General features: G+C 37.2%; 1 protein-coding gene across 2 annotated transcripts; it reads left to right on the top strand.

The window, feature by feature from the left end:
* Positions 1-93: 93 nt before the first annotated feature.
* On the top strand, positions 94-19344 carry EIF2S1 (eukaryotic translation initiation factor 2 subunit alpha). 2 transcript variants are annotated; one of them, XM_065871461.1, is made up of 8 exons: positions 94-335; positions 4329-4570; positions 9507-9586; positions 11372-11523; positions 15556-15662; positions 17025-17122; positions 17859-18002; positions 18794-19344. In XM_065871461.1, the coding sequence occupies exons 2-8, from the start codon at positions 4330-4332 to the stop codon at positions 18917-18919; spliced, it is 948 nt and encodes a 315-aa protein (XP_065727533.1). In that variant the 5' UTR covers positions 94-335; position 4329; the 3' UTR covers positions 18920-19344. The 2 variants fall into 2 exon arrangements, with proteins under 2 accessions (XP_065727533.1, XP_065727534.1); XM_065871462.1 differs by lacking the exon at positions 94-335 and having other exon boundaries at positions 4326-4570.
* Positions 19345-21218: the final 1874 nt, after the last annotated feature.

Below are 21218 nucleotides of genomic sequence, written 5' to 3'. Positions count from 1 at the left end.
TTTCAGGGACAAGGAATCAGAGTCCTCCCTCTTACCTGCGCCTTGAAGGTTACTTAGCGAAAGCTAAAGACGGCGAGAAAACGTACTTTTCAGGTCCTCCTAAGGTCCACATTCTTCTTTGTTCTCGGAGGACCTGGACTCTATGGTCAGTGACGAAGAGGGGCCTCCATCCTGTTGGCGCTTGCGTGCTGCGAGGTGGTTGCGCATGCGCGGTGGGGTCGAGCGAAGCGCACGCTGAGGAGAGTCGGCGGCTGCTACGGGTGGATCAAGTCTGGTCTCTCCGATTGAAGAGCGTGGCGCCGGACACCAGTGCGGGATTCACACACATACCTCAGGTGACTAGTCGCCCCGATCGGTTTCTCCAGGAATTCACTTTGGTTGTGTCCAGTGACATGGGTGGTCGATAGAGGGTAGGCCCCGGGCTAACACCCCCTCCTTCTCCCGTCCCTGCGCGGGAAGTGTCTGCACACAGCTGCCACCGCCCGCCGGCTCCGTGTCGGTCTCCCCGTGTAGCAGAGGTGTCATGGTGCGAACGGAGGCCTCTCGTGAAGGGAGGCGGGCCGAGTGACTGAACAGCTCTTTTAGTGTGCTTCAAGTGGGGACGCCGTGAGGTGGGGCGGCCTTGGGAGAATGCCGTGACGCCCCCGCCCCGGGACGCGGAACACTTTGCCCTCTCCGGGCCTGAGAGTTCCATCCTTTTTTTGGTTTTGTTTTTCTTCCGCCCCAGCAAATACTCTCAATTGTAACCAGACCTGGCACTTCAAGGAACCCGTTGATTGGGCCACGATATTGACAAGAGTTGGGTTAAAAAAAAGATCCAAGTTTGTTCCTCTGATAAGTGATATTAAAAAAATCGAAGCTGCTTTCGCCCTGTGTTGCTGGCGTGGTGCGTTTCTGGAGAGAGAGTCGCTCCTTAAGATGGCACTAAAAGATCCTACTGAAGAGTTTATTACTCTTCGTATCGGTTTGCCGTGTTTCAGCACCGATGAGAATAGACTTGTAGAAATACGCGCTGTGATCTTACGGTTAAGCAGAACTAAAACACATAAGATACGGGAATTTTAGGTCCTTTTTGTCAGCGCCCCAAACTTAGGCTACTTTAACGTTCATTAACAAGAAACATTGTTTCTTGGGGAAAAGGTGTAGCAAAGAAGTTTTGTTTTTTCTACCGATTTAAGCTGTTATCCACGGGGAAAAAACCTCGTAACTCTGTGTCTTTCAACAGTTTGGAATTATTCACATAGAGCTTTACTGCCTCTTCTCAGTTCATTGTATGCCAAATGACAGCGATTCTCAAAACATCTCAAAAAGATGCACAGTAATGTTTTTAGAGATGGGTGCTTCCTATTTCAACGACAGTGAACTAGTTTAAAAGCTTTATTTGTGTAGCACTTATGTAGTCAAAACGAGCATTCAGAACATAACTGTCGGGGGCCCGAATCAGAATGATCACGGGAGTTGCCTCTATCACATCATACTTTACTTTGGAAAAGAATGTGGACTTCTGTATCCATTATGGCGACTTGACCATGCAGTGGTTTAAGAAGTCCTGCCTACTGTTTGACCAGGCAAAATTACTGACATTGCAGGGTATTTGAAATTATCTTGGAATTCAGTTCATGTATTTTGAAAGATGGGTGTTCTTTACTGGAGAACACATACAGTATTGTAGTAATCTGACATATTGAGGCTTTGTGGGTTAAACTCTGGAGTCAATGTCAGATGACCTGGATTTAGCTCCTGTTGTACTTAGTAAGCATTTGTCTTTGAGGAAGACATTTAATACTTTATTTTAATAATAAAATAATTGTTTAATGAATTAAGTTACAAAATGGAAATGATACCTCCTTTGCCTTTTAATAGCTTATATTTGTATAGCACATTACACTTTCCAAATTTTATCACATGTATATTATTTCATTTGATACCCACCACAAAACGGTGAAGTACATGGCACACACTAGAAACTACAGTTAATGGGAATGCATTTCCCAAGCAGCCACAGCTAGTAAGTAGGAGAGTGAAGTCTGGAACCCATGTCTAGAACTATTCCCAAAGTCAGGCTATGCTACTTGCCTGACTTGAGGACCCTATTAAGGGTGAAATAAAATAAGTCGAAGTGCTTTAAAAATTATGTAAAAGGGCTGATAGATACTTGATGTGTGACTCCTATTTTCCTGACTGATTTTTTTCAGAGTTACTGTTATTAGCATAATATTTCCATAAATAAGGAGATAGGTTCAAAATCTGTTAACCATTATGCAGGTTCTTTTGCAAAGTAGATTTTTTTTATACTCTATTACTTGTGTTTTACTGGGAATGACATACCATTAGCAGTATTCCTTTATTTACACTGTCTGTTGCAAAGAGACTTGTACCTCCTGAAGCATTAGCATCCATATCTCCCTTCAGGATTCTTTTACACGATTGCCTATGTTCTTTTACAATTAAATTAAGTCTTGCTTCTCCAAAATTATTGGCTTTACTATTTGAAGAAACTTGGTGAGTAAAAGTGGTTAGCACCAGTTAAATCTCTTAAAACTGTTTCATACATTTCCATAACGTTTATTTTTATATCCAGTTTGAAACTTTTTCAGCTCTCAAATTTTAGTACCTTACATGCAGATATTTGACAACAGTTGTCCAAGAAAAAAAAAAGCCCTGTTTAAAAATGAAACAACCAGCTCAGCTGTTTCTTGGTGGGTAATTGAATGTCTGCTTCCCTTTATTTGCTAAATCCCTGTTTTGTCAGGCTTCAAAGAGAAATATATCTCTGCCACTATTATTAATATGCAGCTTTATTTTTTGTTATACGGGATAGGTTAATACTAGAAGTTTGCACTAATTTATAGTTTATGTTCCAGCACTGAATATGTACATTGATAGTGCTTTTTGTTTAAGATGTTTTACTGATTGTCATGTATTTATCAGTGATATTGAGAGAAAATATAGCCTGTTGTATAAGACACAAACTATGGATTCAAACTTCATAGGTTCAGATTTTGACTGTCACTTGTTAAAAGTATATGACAAAACAAGATGCTTAACCCATGCTTCATGTTTTTCATCTATAAAATGGGGAAGACTAGGAGGAAAGTGATACCTCAGGGAGATAGGCAGAGGCCAGATGATATAGGACCCTGTAGGTAGTGGAAAAATGTATAAATCAGTGGGTAAGCCACTAGGAAGAAACATGTGGGTGCAGGTAGCAAGTTCTCAAACTGCTCTGAAGCAGAACTCTGGTGTTCTGTGAGCTGGATGTAGGTGTTCTGTCTTTAAGATAAGTAATGACAGTCTTATTTCCCAATTAATAAGAAAAAAAAATAAGTTAGGTGAAGTTTCACAAATTTTTCGTAGGACCTTAGGTCTTATTATTGCCTGTCTTCTGAGCTTTGACAATAGTAAATTAGTTAAGGTTAGCAGAAAAACATGAAAATTATCAACTATGATTAATTTGAGAGCTTCCTTTTAAAAATGTGTTTCTACATATGGTATGATTTTAGGCCTGTGGGTCATAATAGGAGTGGTGTTGAAAATAGGTTGGGTGGATCAAAGGGAGTAATTTTAAATATATTTAATGTGTGGAGGTTAAGAGAAACTTGAACTTTATAGTAGTGGGAATCTATAAAGCTGTTCTCGAGCTTGGATATAACTATTCAACAAAAGAGAAGAATATTTGGGAGTAATGGGAAAAGTGGAAGCTAAAAATTATGGTAGTTGTGAATTAAATTCAAGTTTGTTTTAAGAGGAAAAAAATTCAGATTAGTGTCTTTTGTGATTAATAAATTTTTTGTTTTTGTCTTGACATGTGATACTATAATTTTGGCTATAATAAATAATGGAGTATATCATTTGATATATGGTTAGGGTTAGGATTTAATTTGTTGGAAGAGTCTTCCCTTCATATAGCAGGCGGTAACATATCCAGTCTTAGCTGACTTGGAGGAAGAGTAGCTTTAGTTTTTCTGACAGGTTTATAATAGTAGTGATGCTTCCTATCATTTGTTATTTCTTAAAGTATTAAAATAATATTTTACTCTTAAGGTATACCTTTAATCCTTCAGTGTAAGGACTTTGTAAATGGTCATTATTTTTTATGATTCCTCTGAAACTGATGGTAGAGAATCACGCAAGCCTTACAAAAATGTGGAGCAAAATAAAAATTAAAGCTTGGTTCCAGAACATTCCTCTGTTTTCTGGTACCATTTAAGAAGTTTAAAGAGGGGAGAAAACCGATAACTTCTTCCAGTGGCAAGATGTGGAAAATTGACATTTAAAAATTTTGACCTTAACTGAACACTTACTTGATTGTTTTGTTCAGATTGCAGAATGCCGGGTCTAAGTTGTAGATTTTATCAGCACAAATTTCCTGAGGTGGATGACGTAGTGATGGTGAATGTAAGGTCCATTGCTGAAATGGGAGCTTATGTCAGCTTGCTGGAATACAACAACATCGAAGGCATGATTCTTCTGAGTGAGTTGTCCAGAAGGCGTATCCGTTCTATAAACAAACTCATCCGAATTGGAAGGAATGAATGTGTGGTTGTTATCAGAGTGGACAAAGAAAAAGGTAAATGAGAAAAAGATTTAAAATAATTTATATTTTTAAAATTTATATTTACTTATTAAATATAAGTTTATATTTAATATATAAGTATTCATATATTAAATAATTTATATCTGGAAATTTTTGATTTAAAATGATTTATTTTAAAATATATTTTTTGTAAATTGCCTACTGAAGTAAAAAAAAAAGAAAAAAAACACCTCCTTTTGTTTTTAAACTCTTTTACATACAGAGTTGTTAGAGAAGGGTGCTAGTTAACCATCTAAACAAGACCTTTTAAGTTAGTAGTGGGTTGTTGTTTTTTTTTAAATTTTATTTATTTCAGCTAAGTTGGGTCTTTGTTGCTGTGCACGGGCTTTCTCTAGTTGCGGCGAGCAGGGGCTACTCTTCGTTGCAGTGCATGGGCTTCTCATTGCGGTGGCTTTTCTTGTTGCAGAGCATGGGCTCTAGGCATGCGGGCTTCAGTAGTTGTGGCTCGTGGGCTCTAGAGCGCAGGCTCAGTTGTGGCGCATGGGCTTAGTTGCTCCGCAGCATGTGGGGTCTTCCCGGACCATGGCTTGAACCTGTGTCCCCTGCATTGGCAGGCAGATTCTTAACCACCACGCCACCAGGGAAGCCCAGTAGTGGTTTAATTAGTACATCCCAGGACTAGTTTTTGTGAGCCAAGTAACTTGAATTTTATTCCCAGAGGTTATCAGGATCTTGATAATTGACTCATTGCCAAACTCACCAAACTCAGAGAGACAAATAAGCAAACCAGAGTACTAGTTCATTCATATTTGTCAGGTGCCTTTTTATTGATTTAGAGTTAGATTAGTAATCAGGTTATTGAATAAGTGATGGAAATTGGGCAAAGGTAAGTGGATTTTAGGAATATTTTTTATGTCTTTAAAAAAGCAATATACTGCAGACACACACCCAAAACCCAATATTGTATGTCTCTGATAATCACAATGTTTGTGACCCCCAGATCCTATGGGATCTTTCCGGCAGAGATGAATAGGTATTCATTTATTTACTCTTCGGGTACCCCTTCTTTGGACCCCTTGTAAATCTTCACCTTTGTGAACACAATTTTTCTAAATATATTGTATAATACCATTGAGTAGGTTTTGTCTTCAACTGGCTTAATATAGTTAAGATAATTTGTTTTAGTCATCTTACTATAGTTTGTTAGATTTTAGTTTCAGACAAGTGGTTACTGTCATGCTTAAAAGACCAATTAGTCACCCTGACTGAGCTTGGCTTTCTGAATCTCCTCAGCCACCTAGTTAATTGATACTTCTGCAAATGAATAATTTTATACATAACTGACTTCTTTTCTGATTATAATCTTAGACAGTAAACTTTCGAGGCAGCTTATATTACCCCTTAGGTGGTGCTACCACTTAGCACATTGATTATTCTAAATACTTTGATATGACTTACTTGTGGCACCCTCCCCAGCTTCCATTTATTAAACTGCTTGAAGACTGAGATTATTCCTTAAACTTGTGTTTTGTTGTTGCTCCAGTAGGACCTCGAATGGTGTCTTATCTTATATTGCTTTCCTATTATATGAAATATATACACAAAAAGGAATCAAATACATTTTCAACTGCCGTCAGAAAAAGTGAAAGGGTAAACTTGTATAAGTACAGTATTTACATGTAAAAATTTATTTTCATAATAGCGTTGTTTTCATAGTGTTAATTAAAAACAAGAAACAACAATCTAAATTGTGATTACATAAATCATGACACAACCAATCAAGGCAATTTTATACAGAATGGGATCTGAATATTCTGATATGAAAAGATCTCCAGGGTAAGATAAGAAAAAAAGCAAAGTGCAGAAGATCTATAGAAGGGATCCTTTCTGTTACTAGAAGATTAAGTCCTATTGGATAAACCATTCATCATAACTGCTATAAACCCTAAACAAGTATCTGAACGGGTGATAAAAATTACTCAAGGAGAGTGGGAGCAACCAAAAGCAGGCTGAAACTGAAGGCAGGTTGACACTTGGAAGAAAGGAACTGCACTGGATAAATTTTACAGTTTTTTGACTGAGTGCATGTTACAGACAACTTCCAAGCAGGGCATTGACAATTCTAGGGGAAAACATACAGTCTTAATGGCTTGAGAGCCAGAGATGAGAGTTCTGGACAACCACAACAGTTGGAAAGTAGTGATAGGGATTAGAGAAAGGAGAGACACAGAGGGAGAGCCCCCAAGTTTATATATAAATTCTGCTGAAATCTCTGGCCAGCCCGTGAAACTAGTAATACACAGGGTAGACTGCAGCCCGATAGGGTAAAAATCTAAACAAATTTTGTTTGCTTTCCATCTGGGGAGACAGAGCTTATAGTTTTGAATTCAAACAAGCTAACTGCTAAAACAAAAATTCAGTATCCTTGGGAATTCCCTGGCAGCCCAGTGGTTGGGATGCCTCACTTTCACTGCTGAGGGCGTGGGTTCAGTCCCTGGTTGGGAAATGCAAGCCGTGCGGATTAGCCAGAAAAAAAAAAAAAAAAAATTCAGTGTCCCTAAGAGGAACCTAAAGGAATTCACAATGTGCCACATATATTTCCTAATGTCAAGGATACAACTCAAATTGCTAAATAGTTGAAGAAACAGGAGAATATGACCCATACAAAAAGGTAATCAATGGAGACTGACCTAGAGATCACCCTAATGTTGGAATTAGCAGATAAGCATTTTCAAGTAAATGTTATAACTACTCAAAGATATTAGGAAAATATGCTTAATAGTGAATGAACAAAATGAAATCTCAGTAGAGAAATTAGAAACTCTCAAAAAGAACTAAAATGAAAAATATAATATCTAAAAAATTCACTGGATGGGCTAACAGCAGATAAAAGATGACAGAAGGCTTCTTGAAATTTGAAGGTAGTTCATTTTAAAAAAACCAATCTGAAGAACTGAGGAAAAAAAAAAACCTGTCAACTATCAAAAGCTCTATTCCAAAAGAAGGGGAGAAAAAGAAAGAAAAGAAAATATATTTGAAGAAACCATGGCCAAAAGTTTCCCATATTTGCTGGGGAAGAAAAATGTTTATATATTAGAGAAGCTCAGCAAACCTGAAGCAGGATAAATACTAAGACCACATTTAGGCATACCAAACTATTGAAAAACAGAGAAAGTCTTCAACGTAGCCAGAGGAAAATAATGTTATTTGTAGGGGAACAGTAATACAAATTACTGTGGCATTCTTATTGGAAATAATGAAAGTCAGAGCATTGAATGATATCTGTAAAACACTGAAAGAACACTGTCAAACCAGAATTCTGTATTTGAAGAAAATATTCAACAACAAAAATCAAATGAAAACATTTTCAGGTAAATAGAAACTAGGGGGATTTATTACCAGGTAAGACCTACATTATAAGAGATGGTAAAGGAAGTTGTTCAGGCTGAAGAACTGTGATGGCTGAAATGGAAAATATGTGGGTAAACGTAAAAAACCATTTTCTCCCTCTTTATTTTTTTTTAATGGGGGTGTAGTTGATTTACAATGTCATGTTAGTTTCCAGTGTACAGCAAAGTGAATCAGTTATATACATATATCCACTCTTTTTTTAGATTCTTTTCCCATGTAAGCCATTACAGAGTATTGAGTAGAGTTCCCTGTGCTATACAGTAGGTCCTTATTAGTGATCCATTTTATATATATAGTAGTGTGTATATGTCAATCCCAATCTTCCAATTTATCCCTCCCCCCACCATCCCCTGGTAAACATAAGTTTGTTTCTACATCCGTAACTCTGTTTCTGTTTTGTAGATAAGTTAGTTTGTACCCTTTTTTTAGATTCTACATATAAGTGATGTTATGATATTTGTCTTTCTCTGTCTGACTTACATCACTCAGTATGACAATCTCTCCATCCATTCACATTGCTGCAAATGGCGTTATTTTGTTCTTTTTTATGGCTGAGTAATATTCCATTGTATGTATGTACCACATCTTCTTAATCTGTTCCTCTGTTGATGGACATTTAGGTTGCTTCCATATCCTGGCTATTGTAAACAGTGCTGCAGTGAGCGTTGGGGAGCTCCCTCATAATTCTTTAAAATACATTTAACTACTTGTCTCATTGTGTACCCATGGGACTTTTATTTATGGAGGTGACTGGTGACATGGAGAGGCCAATGCCATTGAAAGAACATTTTTATTATTAAAGTTTCCCAAGAGATGGGAACCCAGCATGCCATGCAAAGCCACATGAGGAAGCACCAGTTTTGATCAGGAGATAGAAGGAGCAAGGGGAAAGCCTAGGCCAGAGCTTTTATTGAGGTTTCCATGACAAAGGCAAGGCAGGTCGGCGTAAACAGTTTAGGGTTGGCTCATTTGAATAGTTTGGGCAGGGCTTGGTGCATTGGGGCTGTCCCTAGTTGTTTGGTACCTGGCTCTATGCTGGTTTAGGGCATGGGATAATATTGGCCTGCTGTGTGGAACTTTGATGACTTGATTGGGGGTATGGGCTCTAGATTGGTTGATTTGCATGTAAAAGGCTGCTCCCACTGAGGCCTTTGCCAACTCTAAGAATTGTCTAGTGCCAGGCAGGGAAGTCTCTTCCCCAGTCAGCCAGGCCACAAATGTCAGAGCATCAAGAATACAGAAAATATAGTTAATGCAGTTGACCCTGTGATGAATGGATGCCAAATAGACAAATACAGTGTCTTTTGGCTTTAGCTCTCATTTGGATAATTGAGAATTATCCCCTCCACTAAGGTAATAGAATATGCAGTTACATGATGATAAAAATTCATTTCTGAAAACAAAAATCTCTTACCTTGTACTTTTTATGCAGTATTTTGTTGATACGATTTTAGTGGGGAATAAGTGTAGGTATGCCAACCCAACAATCTGGTGGTGGAAATTGTCACAGTGATTCTTTGGCACTTAGAGATAATTTTTTCAAATTTTTCTCATATAGGATATATTGATTTGTCAAAAAGAAGAGTTTCTCCAGAGGAAGCAATCAAATGTGAAGATAAATTTACCAAATCCAAAACTGTAAGTTGATTTGTTAATCAAATTAGTCCACTATTTGATGTGTTTAATAAATAATCTGCATGGTGTGTTCCTGGCAGAAACAAAACCTACATTTTCTGTAACAGTATTACCATTTCTCATTCTGTGTTACATAGAAAAACAATTTGAAGACTTTACTTCAAAAGAGTATGACTTCAGTGTTCTTGTCTCATGATGTTACTACCTTAAAGCATTGCTTGATGTGTAATATTCTCAAATCAGTACTGGACCATTAGTGTTTTTAAGGTATTTTAGGTTAAATTAACTATGGGTGATTTCAGCTGATTGGGCTTGTCGTAGCATGTAGTTTTTGATTTTCAGCTCTGTTCTGGGATAAGGATCACAGAGACAACCAGCTGTTGTTTGTTAAGAATGAGCAAAGGTCGAGCTTCCCTGGTGGCGCAGTGGTTGAGAGTCTGCCTGCTGATGCAGGGGACACGGGTTCGTGCCCCGGTCCGGGAAGATCCCACATGCCGCGGAGCAGCTGGGCCCATGAGCCATGGCCGCTGAGCCTGCGTGTCCAGAGCCTGTGCTCCGCAACGGGAGAGGCCACAACAGTGAGAGGCCCGCGTACCACAAAAAAAAAAAAAAAAAAAAAAAAAAGAATGAGCAAAGGTTTGTAAAATGTCTTTGAATCCAGGAAAGCAAGGCAGGGCCTGTTACTTAGTGTGGTTCTCCACCCCACCTCTCACCCACCTTGGTTTTTTTCCTTTTCTTATTAGTTTTGCTGTAATTTCCTCAGTAAGCACTAATAAAGCAAGGACAGTCATTTCTTCATTCTCATCTTTCTGTATTTTTCTGTTCTCTGGTCCTATTTAGATTTTCCTTTATTCCCTAGATCCTCAGTGCTTATTGGCAGTTTCCACTGGTTCTGTTTTCTCTACCCTTCTCTTGTGTCTTTTGTTCCTCTGCCATGTGTGTTTCTGTCCTCAAGATAAAATGCCAAGAAAACAGTGTTTACATGAAGAAAATATTTTTAAAATCTTGCTTAACCCCAGTAAAAGAGTATAAATCTAAAAGCCATCAGACCATTACCCAAATCTTTCAAGTCCCACCAAGTCCAGATCTGAGAAGCACTGCTCTAGGAAACTTCCTTTTTGTTTTGTTCCCCTAGGATATTGTAAAATGAGCATAATAGATCTTATTAGGATAATAAGACAATAGAATGAAATAGCCAATGTTAGTACTTTTCCTCACTCAGATTTTGTGTGTAATTAACATGAAGGCCTTTTTATACTCTTTCTCTTCTTTAAGCCCTTTTATGTTTAGGAGATTAGGAAAAGAGTTTGGCAGCAGGTGGGTAGGATTGAAGGATAACTGTTAAATGATAACAGAGCAAAAGAAATAATAAAATCTCCATCCAGGTTCCATGCTCTTATGGAGTAGTAATAATACTATCTTACATTTTGATCCATAAGACCTCACTACAGTAAAAAGGAAAGATACTAGTATCTCCCTTTCCAGTTGAGGAAATATATTCAGAGAGGTTTGTTTGTCCCAGAATTGACTTGATCTGGGTCTTAGGTTGTAAATGCTATACTACTTGTACTTGTTATACCCACTTGAGTTGGTTATTATGGAAAAGCGAATATTTCTCTATGGAGAAAGAATTTGTGTGTGGCAATCTTTTGTTGTTAAGGAATTAGTGTAGTCAAATTAACCAAACGTTTGTTTTTATATGCTATCTACTAAAATGTAAAAATACCTTTTTTTTTTAAATATAGATCTCTTACCTTTGAATTGTTGAGCTCTTCATTTTGTTTCTAGGTTTACAGCATTCTTCGTCATGTTGCTGAGGTCTTAGAATATACCAAGGATGAGCAGCTGGAAAGCCTGTTCCAGAGGACCGCTTGGGTCTTTGATGACAAGTACAAGAGACCCGGATACGGTGCCTATGATGCATTTAAGCACGCAGTCTCGTAAGAACACCTTCTTAGCTCTGCTTCTCCATTGATACTACAGCTGCTGGGTCTAGCACACAAGTTGAGAGCCTGACATTTAATAGCACAACATTTATGTATTAAGTCCTTGCCAAATTTAGATTAAAATATTTTAGTATAATAGGCCCATGATATGGGCCAGTCCTATAAAGCCGAGCCTATATGATTTGGTATACCATAGTTATGTAGTTTTGTAAACCATATGGTTTCATCTCACACTACTGTCTTACATACTGTCCTCTCCTAGTTTTGTTATTGTCCTAGGTGACTTCAGGGCCAACATAGATGTTTTGTTTAAAACTTGTTTTCTTTACCTCAGTTCCTTAGACCTTCAGCCCATGCCACATTAGCTAGTCTTCCATATAGCCTTACCCTGGGTCTTACTGTCACCAGGATTTGCTGTCTCCGAAACCTTTAATTCACACATTCTGTTCTTTCACCACAGCCTCCTGTCCTTCCAGCTCCCACAGTTAGTCCTACTCTGTGTCATTTTAATTCTTATTATTATCAGGCTCTGATTCCAAACCTTTTTTTTTTCTCCCTTTTTCACCCTTTCCTGCCTTCTCTTTCTTATTCAGCATAGACACACCATGGTCCATCATTTCAACAACTTTCTTGCCAGTGTCATGAGTTTTGCCCTGTTTTTCCTTCTGTTACATCCAGCCTTGGAGCGATGTTCCTGCCTTCTCTGCACTTGTAGACTGCTGGGTGCTGCTAGGAAAAACCACAGTCTTGCAGGTTGGTGCCACTGCATATTCATGGTCTCCAACCTCAGCTGGGCCTTAACTGCTGCCCCACATTCTCTTTACTCCTGGTCACTTCTTCCTCTCATTCTTAGATTGGCTATTTTAGAACTTCTCCACACTCTTCCTCAGATACCCACTCTGTCCCTCTCCTCTCACTCTCACCTGGTGCGCTCACTACCTAAAAAAGAAAGTAGAGGCCATTGCACAGGATCACCTCTACTTCCACTTTCTCAGCCAACTTATCTGCATCCCACCTGTCACTACCTCCTGTGCTCCTGTCATACTGGAATTCGGATCCTTCCTGCTCTCAAAGTAATCTTACCACCTGTGCCCAGCTATTCCTAAGGGATGTCTTTCCATCTCCTATTCCCTCTCTTGGGTCTTCAGCCTTTTTCTTTATTGGTTTTGCTCCATCAGCATAAAAATATGCTCAGATTTCTCCTATTTATACTAAAAACGAACTTTTCAACCTCCCCTCTACTTTCTCCTGTCACAAGCACTGTGTCCTCTCTTTTTAACAGCCAGATTTCTTAAGTTCTCTGTACTTACTGCTCTACTTCTGCACCTCCCAGTCCTTCCTAGATGTTAATACCTCACAAGCAGCCTCACCACTGCATTGTTACTTTCCCAGCCCTTGTGCTGCCAAGGGTTATTGGTCTCCTCAGCCCTCAGAATGGCCAAGTGGGGCTTAGAACTGTTAGAACCTCCATCAGGCCTACTCATCAGAGGCTCCAAATACCTTCTAGTTTACCCCCTCCCCTCATGTGACTTTTTTTTTTTTTAAATATCACCTTGTGGGAAAGGTGAGAATAATAACAGCTAACATTTATATAATTCTCACAACAACCTATGGTATAAGTGTCATTATTATTCCTATCTTATAGATGAGGAAATTGAGATGAGATTAAATTGTCCAAGTTCACACAGCTACCAAATGGTAGAGCCTCAAACACAGGCATTGTAGTTATGCTACAGAGCTTATGCTATTAACCATCAAGCACTGCTTTGTATTTCTGTCCTCCCTGACTTCAGTCCTGGACTCCTCAGTCAGTACATGTCTTACCTTGGTTTCCTGTCATTATCAGCCCCGCTTACCTCTCTAGCTTCTGCCTCCACCCCGTCTCCGTTACCACTCTGCATTCTTAACAAATAACAGGTTACATTCTTAACAAATTAACATTCATCTTAACGAATTAACATTCACTCATCACCGTTCACATTCTTTTCTTGCTTCATCAGACATGTTGCAACTGTCCAGATTTAACTCATGATAATTCTGTGCCACATGTGCTTCATTTTTTTTCTCTTAATTAAATATAATTTCTGAGATTGTTGGAAACGATATTTTATTCCTCCCAAGACGGAATTCCAGTCACTTATCAGTGGTAACCACTATTCTGAAATTAGTATGTATCATTATCATTTATATACATATACATGTGTGGGTAGGTTATGAAAAGTATGTATAGAATCTTTTTTATGTTTAAATAATTTGTTTAAACAAAAAAAAATTTATTTTATCATTGTAACAAGATTTTCTGTACTTTACATTTTTACTCAATGCTATTATTGACCAGAATTTCTCCAAATTGATAGATGTATGCCTACTGCATATTAATTTCTATATAGTGTTTCGTTGTGAGAATATGCTTTATTTGTTCCTCTATAAAGAGATTTTTACATAATCCCCTCCGCCCTTTTTTCCCCGTACTTTTCAAAACTGCTATGACGAATGTCCATGTACATGTCTCTCTGTACAATGTTTGGGAATTGCTAAGATACCTAGGAACAGAATTGTTGGGTCATAGGATTGATTATATGCACCTTTAAATTTACTTAGTTTTGCCAGAGTACTCTCCAAATTGGTTCTACAATTTATATTCCCTCTTCATCAACATTTGGTATATATGTCAGATTTTTTTGCCAAACTGATTGACATACAATAGTGTCTTGTTTTGATTTGCATTTTGCTGGATGTTGGTAAAGTTAACAGCATTTCATATGTTTATTGACCATTTGTATTTCTTCTGTGAAACATCTATTTATCTCATTTCCTCATTTTCTGTTGGTTTGTCTTTCAGTTATATCATAACTTTCTTAAAACTTTAAGTTCTACCTTAGCTCGTTAAAATCCTACCATTCTTTTAGTCGTCATTTCATTTTTTCCATTTGTTCATTCGTTCAGCAAACATGCCAGTGACTAAGACTGTGGTCCCTGTTTGTGGCACTTACAAGGGTCAGATGAAATGCCACTTTACCCTTGAAGCCCTTCCTGACCCCACTAATATCTTCCTCTCCTCACCCCCAGGGATGCACTTCTGTTTGTTTTTTAAAAAATTTTTTCCATGTTTTTGTTCTTTTTAAGCTCCTTGATGCAGGGACTGCTAATTACATGGAAATGCTTAATTATAGTGGGATGTGAGACGTATAAGCATAACTCATTTTATTGCACTTCGCGTATACTGTGTTTTTTTTAACAAATTGAAGGTTTGTGGCAACGCTTCATCAAGCAGGTCTGTTGGCGCCAGCTTTCCAACAGCGTTTGCTCACTTCATGTCTCTGTGTTACACTTTGGTAGTTCTTGCAATATTTCAAAAATTTTCATTATTTTGTACCGTGATCTGTGATCTTTGATGTTACTATTGCAAAAAGATCACATCTCTCTGAACACTCAGATGATGGTTACCTATTTTTAGCAATAAAGTATTTTTAAATTAAGTTATATACATATTTTTAGACATAATGCTATTGAACACTTAATAGACTACAGTATAGTGTAAACATAACTTGTGTATGCACTGAGAAACCAGATGTGTGACTCACTTTATTGCTATACATGCTTTATTATGGCAGTCTGGAACTGAACCCGCAGTATCTTCGAAGTATGCCTGTATAGGCGACATTTTAAATTGCTTGCTTTAGCCAGATCTCTAAAATTTTTCTTTTAATAATAATCAATTGGATGTTTTCTGTTTGTCATACAGGCCTAAACGCTTTACTTGCATTATCTCATTTAATACTACAATCCAGTGAGACACACTGTTTTCATTCAAATTGTACATATTTGGAAATTGAGGTCTAGAAAGGCCCAAAAACACATAGTGATTAAATTGTGAAGCTAGGATTTGAACTCTAATTCTGACACTGAAGGCTGTGCTCTTAACCATTATTCTGTGGTATTACGTTTGGTGTCCTAATTATCAGTAAAGTAACCTTGACATTTTGTTTTGTGTATATGTGTGTTGTTTTTTTTTTTAATTATCAGAGACCCATCTATTTTGGATGGCTTAGATTTGAATGAAGATGAACGGGAAGTACTCATTAACAATATTAATAGGCGTTTGACTCCACAGGCTGTCAAAATTCGAGCAGGTAAATGATTTTTTAAATGATGTTTAAAATATTTTGCATGTACCAAAAAAGCTGTTACAAAATGAGCCTCACCAAAGAATATGTTGCTACATCAACATCTACCTTTTTCTAAATGTTTTTCATAACAAGAAAAGTTAAAGAAATTAAGTTATCTTTGCTTTTACAGAATTATAAAATACATATATATTGACGCAAGTAAATGAGTTCAGCTAACCTTGTTAGCCCGCTTTCTGGGGCATGGGGGGTGGCGATTATTTTGTTTTAGTGCATGCTTTAAAATTCCAGCAGTCCAGTAATATCCTCCCAGGCCTCTGGATTAACCACTGTTATGTTAGTTTGCAATATATTCTTTCAGCAGAGATTTTTCCTATCCACATATGGTGTACAGGAATGTATGCTGTTTATATTCAGATGTAAATTTTTATGTTTTTATAAGGATGGATACTATGCAGAATTTTCTTCAACTAGCTTTTTCCACTTGGTGTATCATGGCTGCCCTTTCATGTAGAACACGGGAATCTTTCTCATTTTGAATAGCTAAGTAATATTCCATAGAATGATAAACCTTGATATAAGCCAGTTTCCTCTTGATGAGTGTTTAGATTGTGCCAGTCTTTTTACAGCAGTTGACCCTTGAGCGACGTGGGTGAGTTAGGGTCGCCCACCCTCTGTACAGTCTAAAATCCACATATAACTTAGCCCTCCATATATGTGGTTTTGAGTCCAAGATTCAACTACCATGGTTCATGTAGTGTTGTAGTGTTTACTGTTGAAAAATTCTACTTGTAAGCAGACAATGCAGTTCAAGTCTGTATTGTTCAAGGGTCAACTGTATTACAAAAAACACTGCAAATTAACACCCTTACACACATACACTTAACCCACTTATACAAGTGTTCGGTAAGGCAGATTCTTAAAAGTAGAATTGCTGGGTCAGAGGGTATGCAGTTTTTAAACTGTTGTAAACAATTTGTAGTTATTATTTCATTCAGTCTTCATCACACTCCTCCTTATCTCCATTTTACAAATAAGGAACTAAAGCACAGAGGGGTTGAAATCATGACTTTTAACCCAGACGTAGCCAGAATTCAAGGTGTTCGTTAAATTTCTCTTTTTTTTATAGTTTCATCATTCATCATTCAGGGGCTTGATGTGAATGAGAAGATACAATTTCAGTGCATATTCAGATATTTTTAATTATGAAAATTAATGGCTGGGATTGATTGATAATTGAAAGGATGATGAAAGCTTTCATACATATTTGAATACTAGTGTATTTGTCATGTCTCTGATTTCTTTTAAACCTCTAAAAAAATTTTTGCATTTTTTTTGGTATAAGCTTTTGAATTTTTATAATTTTAGATATTGAAGTGGCTTGTTATGGTTATGAAGGCATCGATGCTGTAAAAGAAGCCCTGAGAGCAGGTTTGAATTGTTCTACAGAAACCATGCCCATCAAGGTGAGTAGTCAGTTTTTTCCCTCCCTGATAAACCAAAATCACCTAAACCAAATCAAACCAGATTTTTTTAATGATCATGTCTCATAACAAATATTATGAAAAGTGGTTCTTGATATGATATTTCTAGGAGATGTTTACAATTATGTGTAGGCTTTTTGTTGTAGCTGCTGCCACTGTCACAGTGGATGGAGATTCCTGTTGGTATTTAGTGCCAAGGGGCCAGCTGTGCTAAGCCTACTTTACAGTAAAGAGTCACTGTGCCCATAATGCTCATAGAATCTTGAAAAGAGCAACTTATTCTCTCATATTCACACAGAGCTTTCAAGATGTTTGCCTTGAATCATTCATTAGCAATAAAATTAACTGGATGGTTGTTATTCAGAATCTCATAGAAGAATTTCTTCTATCAGTTTAGTTTGGAACCAAACAGGAATTTTAGAGACAAATTATCCATTGTGCCAATGATAGCTATAGTTAGTTTAGCCACCAAAGACCCAGAAGTCATAATCCTTCATATTTGGTATTGCAGTAGCCTGTTTATACTACTGGATTAGATCATAGTATCAGTTAGCTTTGGCTACTTTAACAAACTACTCCAAATTGCTGTGCTGCAGAATTGGGAGTAAGTTTTGGGGTGATTTGTTGTTAAAGCAGCAGATAAGCAAAACGATTCTCGAACATCCTCATTGTTGTGTGTTGTATAGGTACATTCATAATTGAATTTTGTCTTCCTTAGATTAATCTAATAGCTCCTCCTCGGTATGTAATGACTACAACCACCCTGGAGAGAACAGAAGGCCTCTCTGTCCTCAACCAAGCTATGGCTGTTATAAAAGAAAAGATTGAGGAAAAGAGGGGCGTCTTCAATGTTCAAATGGAGGTGAGGTCAATACTGGGGTGTTTTGCCTTGTTCTTAAAGTTCTTAAGAAATTTAAATGATCTAAGTGATTTGCATTCTAAAATATCTAATCGGAGTCATTTTAAAACATGAGATACGTTTAAGATTACAACTCCCCTAAGCATAAAATAATCATTGACTCAGAGAGTTCCTAAAAGGGTGTTTATAAGTAAATAAGAACTCTCATGGGATGGTTATTCAGGATTGTGGTCACTGATCCCCCAAAAGGAAAAAAATATAGACAATGAAAATAAGTGATTGGTTATTGCCAGAATTTAATGTAGAATGCTTAAAATTTGATTTCAGAATTAAAAACAAGAATAGTCTCATACTTTCCTCATCTCAACAAGAACAAAAACTAATTTTCATATATAATTTTCAAAACAGTTTCTTCTGTGGAAAAGAAAAGTAATTTATTTTGAAGCCAGAAGATGCATTTTTACAGGACATCTTTTTGTGTATTTGAAAGATACAGCCACTGCAATTATTTTCATATATTTTCCGTTCTAGCTTGTTAGAAATTACAGAAGATGTATTAGGTTTTAATATTTATGTTTTCTTTTCCTGTATTGTCTTACTCTCATAAATTTCTTTTATTATTTATCTCATGGAATTTATTGGTGATATTTCAGCACTCAAAAGTGAACAGATAGGGCAGAGTTGTTAGCAAAGTGTTTTTTTAAGAGTTAAAATACCAGGCAGTAATACTATTGAAATTGAATTTGTGTACTGTTTAACTACTTCACTTTGAAATTGTGCTTCTGCTTCCACAGCCCAAAGTGGTCACAGATACAGATGAGACTGAACTTGCAAGGCAGCTGGAGAGGCTTGAGAGAGAAAATGCCGAAGTGGATGGAGATGACGATGCGGAAGAAATGGAAGCCAAAGCCGAAGATTAACTTTGTGGGCAACAGAGTCCAGTTTAAGGAACACAAAGCAGCCTTCCTGGCTGTTAACCCTAGACTTGAAAGTTTTCCAGTATTGAAAACTTCAAAGCTGAATATTTTTTATTTCGAAGTATTTAAATGTTCCAACAGACCAAAACGTGAAATGCCCTCCTAAATGTCAGCTGTTTTCACACAGTAGCTCTGACACCTTGAGCATTTTTTAAGGGAGTGGCCTGATTTCACTAGAGACAAATCTTTAAGAACAGTCATAAACTGGGGCGTGTGATTTCCATTTCTGATGTCTCCAGATTGGCACCCCTTTGTAGTTCAGTGCCTCCATGAGATTTACCAGGGGCACCCAAAGCAAATAGTCCTAACCTTTCTATATAAAATGTATCAAGCAAACATTAAATAAATTTCTGGGATATTTAACCATAGGTTTCTTCCTTATTGTCACCAGTTAAAAGCATTATGATTACTAAGACCCTAATTCTGTTATCTTCATTTTATTTGAAATGTAGTAATATAAAGGCAGGTGACCTAAAGGATCAATATAGCAGATCCTTTCAAAGGGAGGGTTTAGAGAACATAATTTTAATTAGTGAAAGTTTACTCCTAGGGGGAAAAAGCCTTAAAATGCAACTAAAGAATTACATTGGTTGTGTGCCTTTTACCTATTTGAGACTGATGACATGTGGTATGAGGGAGAATTTATCACACTGGTCCTTGTTGGTGTACTAAGCTGCTTGCCTTGAGTTTGTAATTCAGGGTGGTAAAGGTTTTAGGGGTGTTTTTTTTTGTTTTTTAAGAAAAAGATGCTGCTTTTTAAATTAAGTTATTTGAGTCTCATTGCCCAACTTTTGATTTTTTTTTCCAGTAAAATATTTGCTAGGTGCCACCTAGAAGCTTCAGTTCTCTTCATAATAGAGTGGGGATCTGTTTGAACACAATTACAATGGTTTTTCTGTGTTTCCATCATTTTTTTCTTTAAGAGCTGATTGTTCTAAAGGTAAATAAATAATATATACAAAGGTAAATAAATTTCATAGATAACGTATGGTTTGCAGTTACAGCTACAGTAGCCAGGGTGTAGAAAGTCTTAAGTTAACTTTGGTCTGCTTCATAAATTTAATCTCTTAGGGTACTTGAGGTACTATATAAATTAATTTTACTAATCATTCCCAAGAAATACTTAGAAGATTAAACCTAACCCACCTTAGTCAATCCAGGACTAGACTTACCTCAGTGTTAAAGGGAATGGAAAATAGAAGAGTGTGTTGGTGAGCCATTTGAGCCATTTTTGAAGGTTTGTCCCTTTGTTTAATTTAGCAGCCTCTACTAGCTCTTTAAATCCAGAAGTCTAATTTCATATAACCGTTTCCACGAGGGAGCCATGATTGCTGGCTTGCATACTGGGAATATTTAGAGGAGAATCTGGCACATAATTTTCACTTCAGTCTTTCTGAGGAGTCAAAGAAAAGTCTATAAAGCTCACAGCATCAAGAATGTTATCAAACTGTAACAGGTGCTCCTTAAATGTTTGCTGTAAGCAGAGGAATTGAATTTTCACTTTGTTTACTGAATTTTTTTTTAATACTTCAAAAGCCATAACTGTCGAGAAATACCGGTGGCATCAGTGGTGAGTGATTTTATCCCATGCAGGTCTTTTGCTCAGTTATGCAACAATTTTGCAAATTTATGACCCTTATGAGAAAAAAGATCAATACCTCACTGATCATGAAGGAGAGAACTAACTCAACTCACCCTGGTGACCTAAAAGTATCACTTTCAAATATGAGAACACGATCACACCCAGCTCCAAATAACTTGAACAGATTGACAAAGACAATTGACCAGTTTATCCAAATGGATCTCTCCCCACAAAGACTCTTCATTAAAAATTGACAATTTCATCTACTCCCCATGCCGCCTTTGAGGTCAAGTGGTTATTGACTCAACTGAAAATAGTTTGAGTCTCCATTAGGCATAATTAGTTGAAAATCTTAAATGGCCTGGAAAAATATGAACGCAAACCATTTTTCATGTTTCCTAGTAAAACAAGACAAGCCATTACTTACATGGATAATGCTCAACACTTAGTGGAAACCTACAGAGACGTGCTGAGCAGTACAGTTACTACTCAGCTGCCGTACTTGACCTAGCTACTTTTACATCGAGAACAGTGTAAATGGTTCCGGATTTTTAAAAATTCAAGTGCTAGTACTCTTGGCGAGAGTTGACCCCTGATTTGCCTCAAGGTGATAGTCAACTACTTTTCAACACACGATACTGATACCATACAGAGTGGGGT

Source organism: Phocoena phocoena, chromosome 2 (assembly GCF_963924675.1).
Source record: "Phocoena phocoena chromosome 2, mPhoPho1.1, whole genome shotgun sequence".
Taxonomy (NCBI): Eukaryota; Metazoa; Chordata; class Mammalia; order Artiodactyla; family Phocoenidae; genus Phocoena; species Phocoena phocoena.
The sequence above is the reverse complement of the archived record's forward strand: the minus strand, read 5'-3'. Positions and strand labels throughout refer to the sequence as shown.

What these genes read in the sequence shown, in the direction of transcription:
- EIF2S1 (XM_065871461.1), top strand. Translation starts at nt 4,330, where the DNA reads ATGCCGGGTCTAAGTTGTAGATTTTATCAGCACAAATTTCCTGAGGTG. An exon ending in GCATTTAAGCACGCAGTCTC is followed by an intron (nt 11,524 to 15,555) that starts GTAAGAACACCT and finishes TTTAATTATCAG; the next exon opens with AGACCCATCTATTTTGGATG. An exon ending in CAGAAACCATGCCCATCAAG is followed by an intron (nt 17,123 to 17,858) that starts GTGAGTAGTCAG and finishes TGTCTTCCTTAG; the next exon opens with ATTAATCTAATAGCTCCTCC.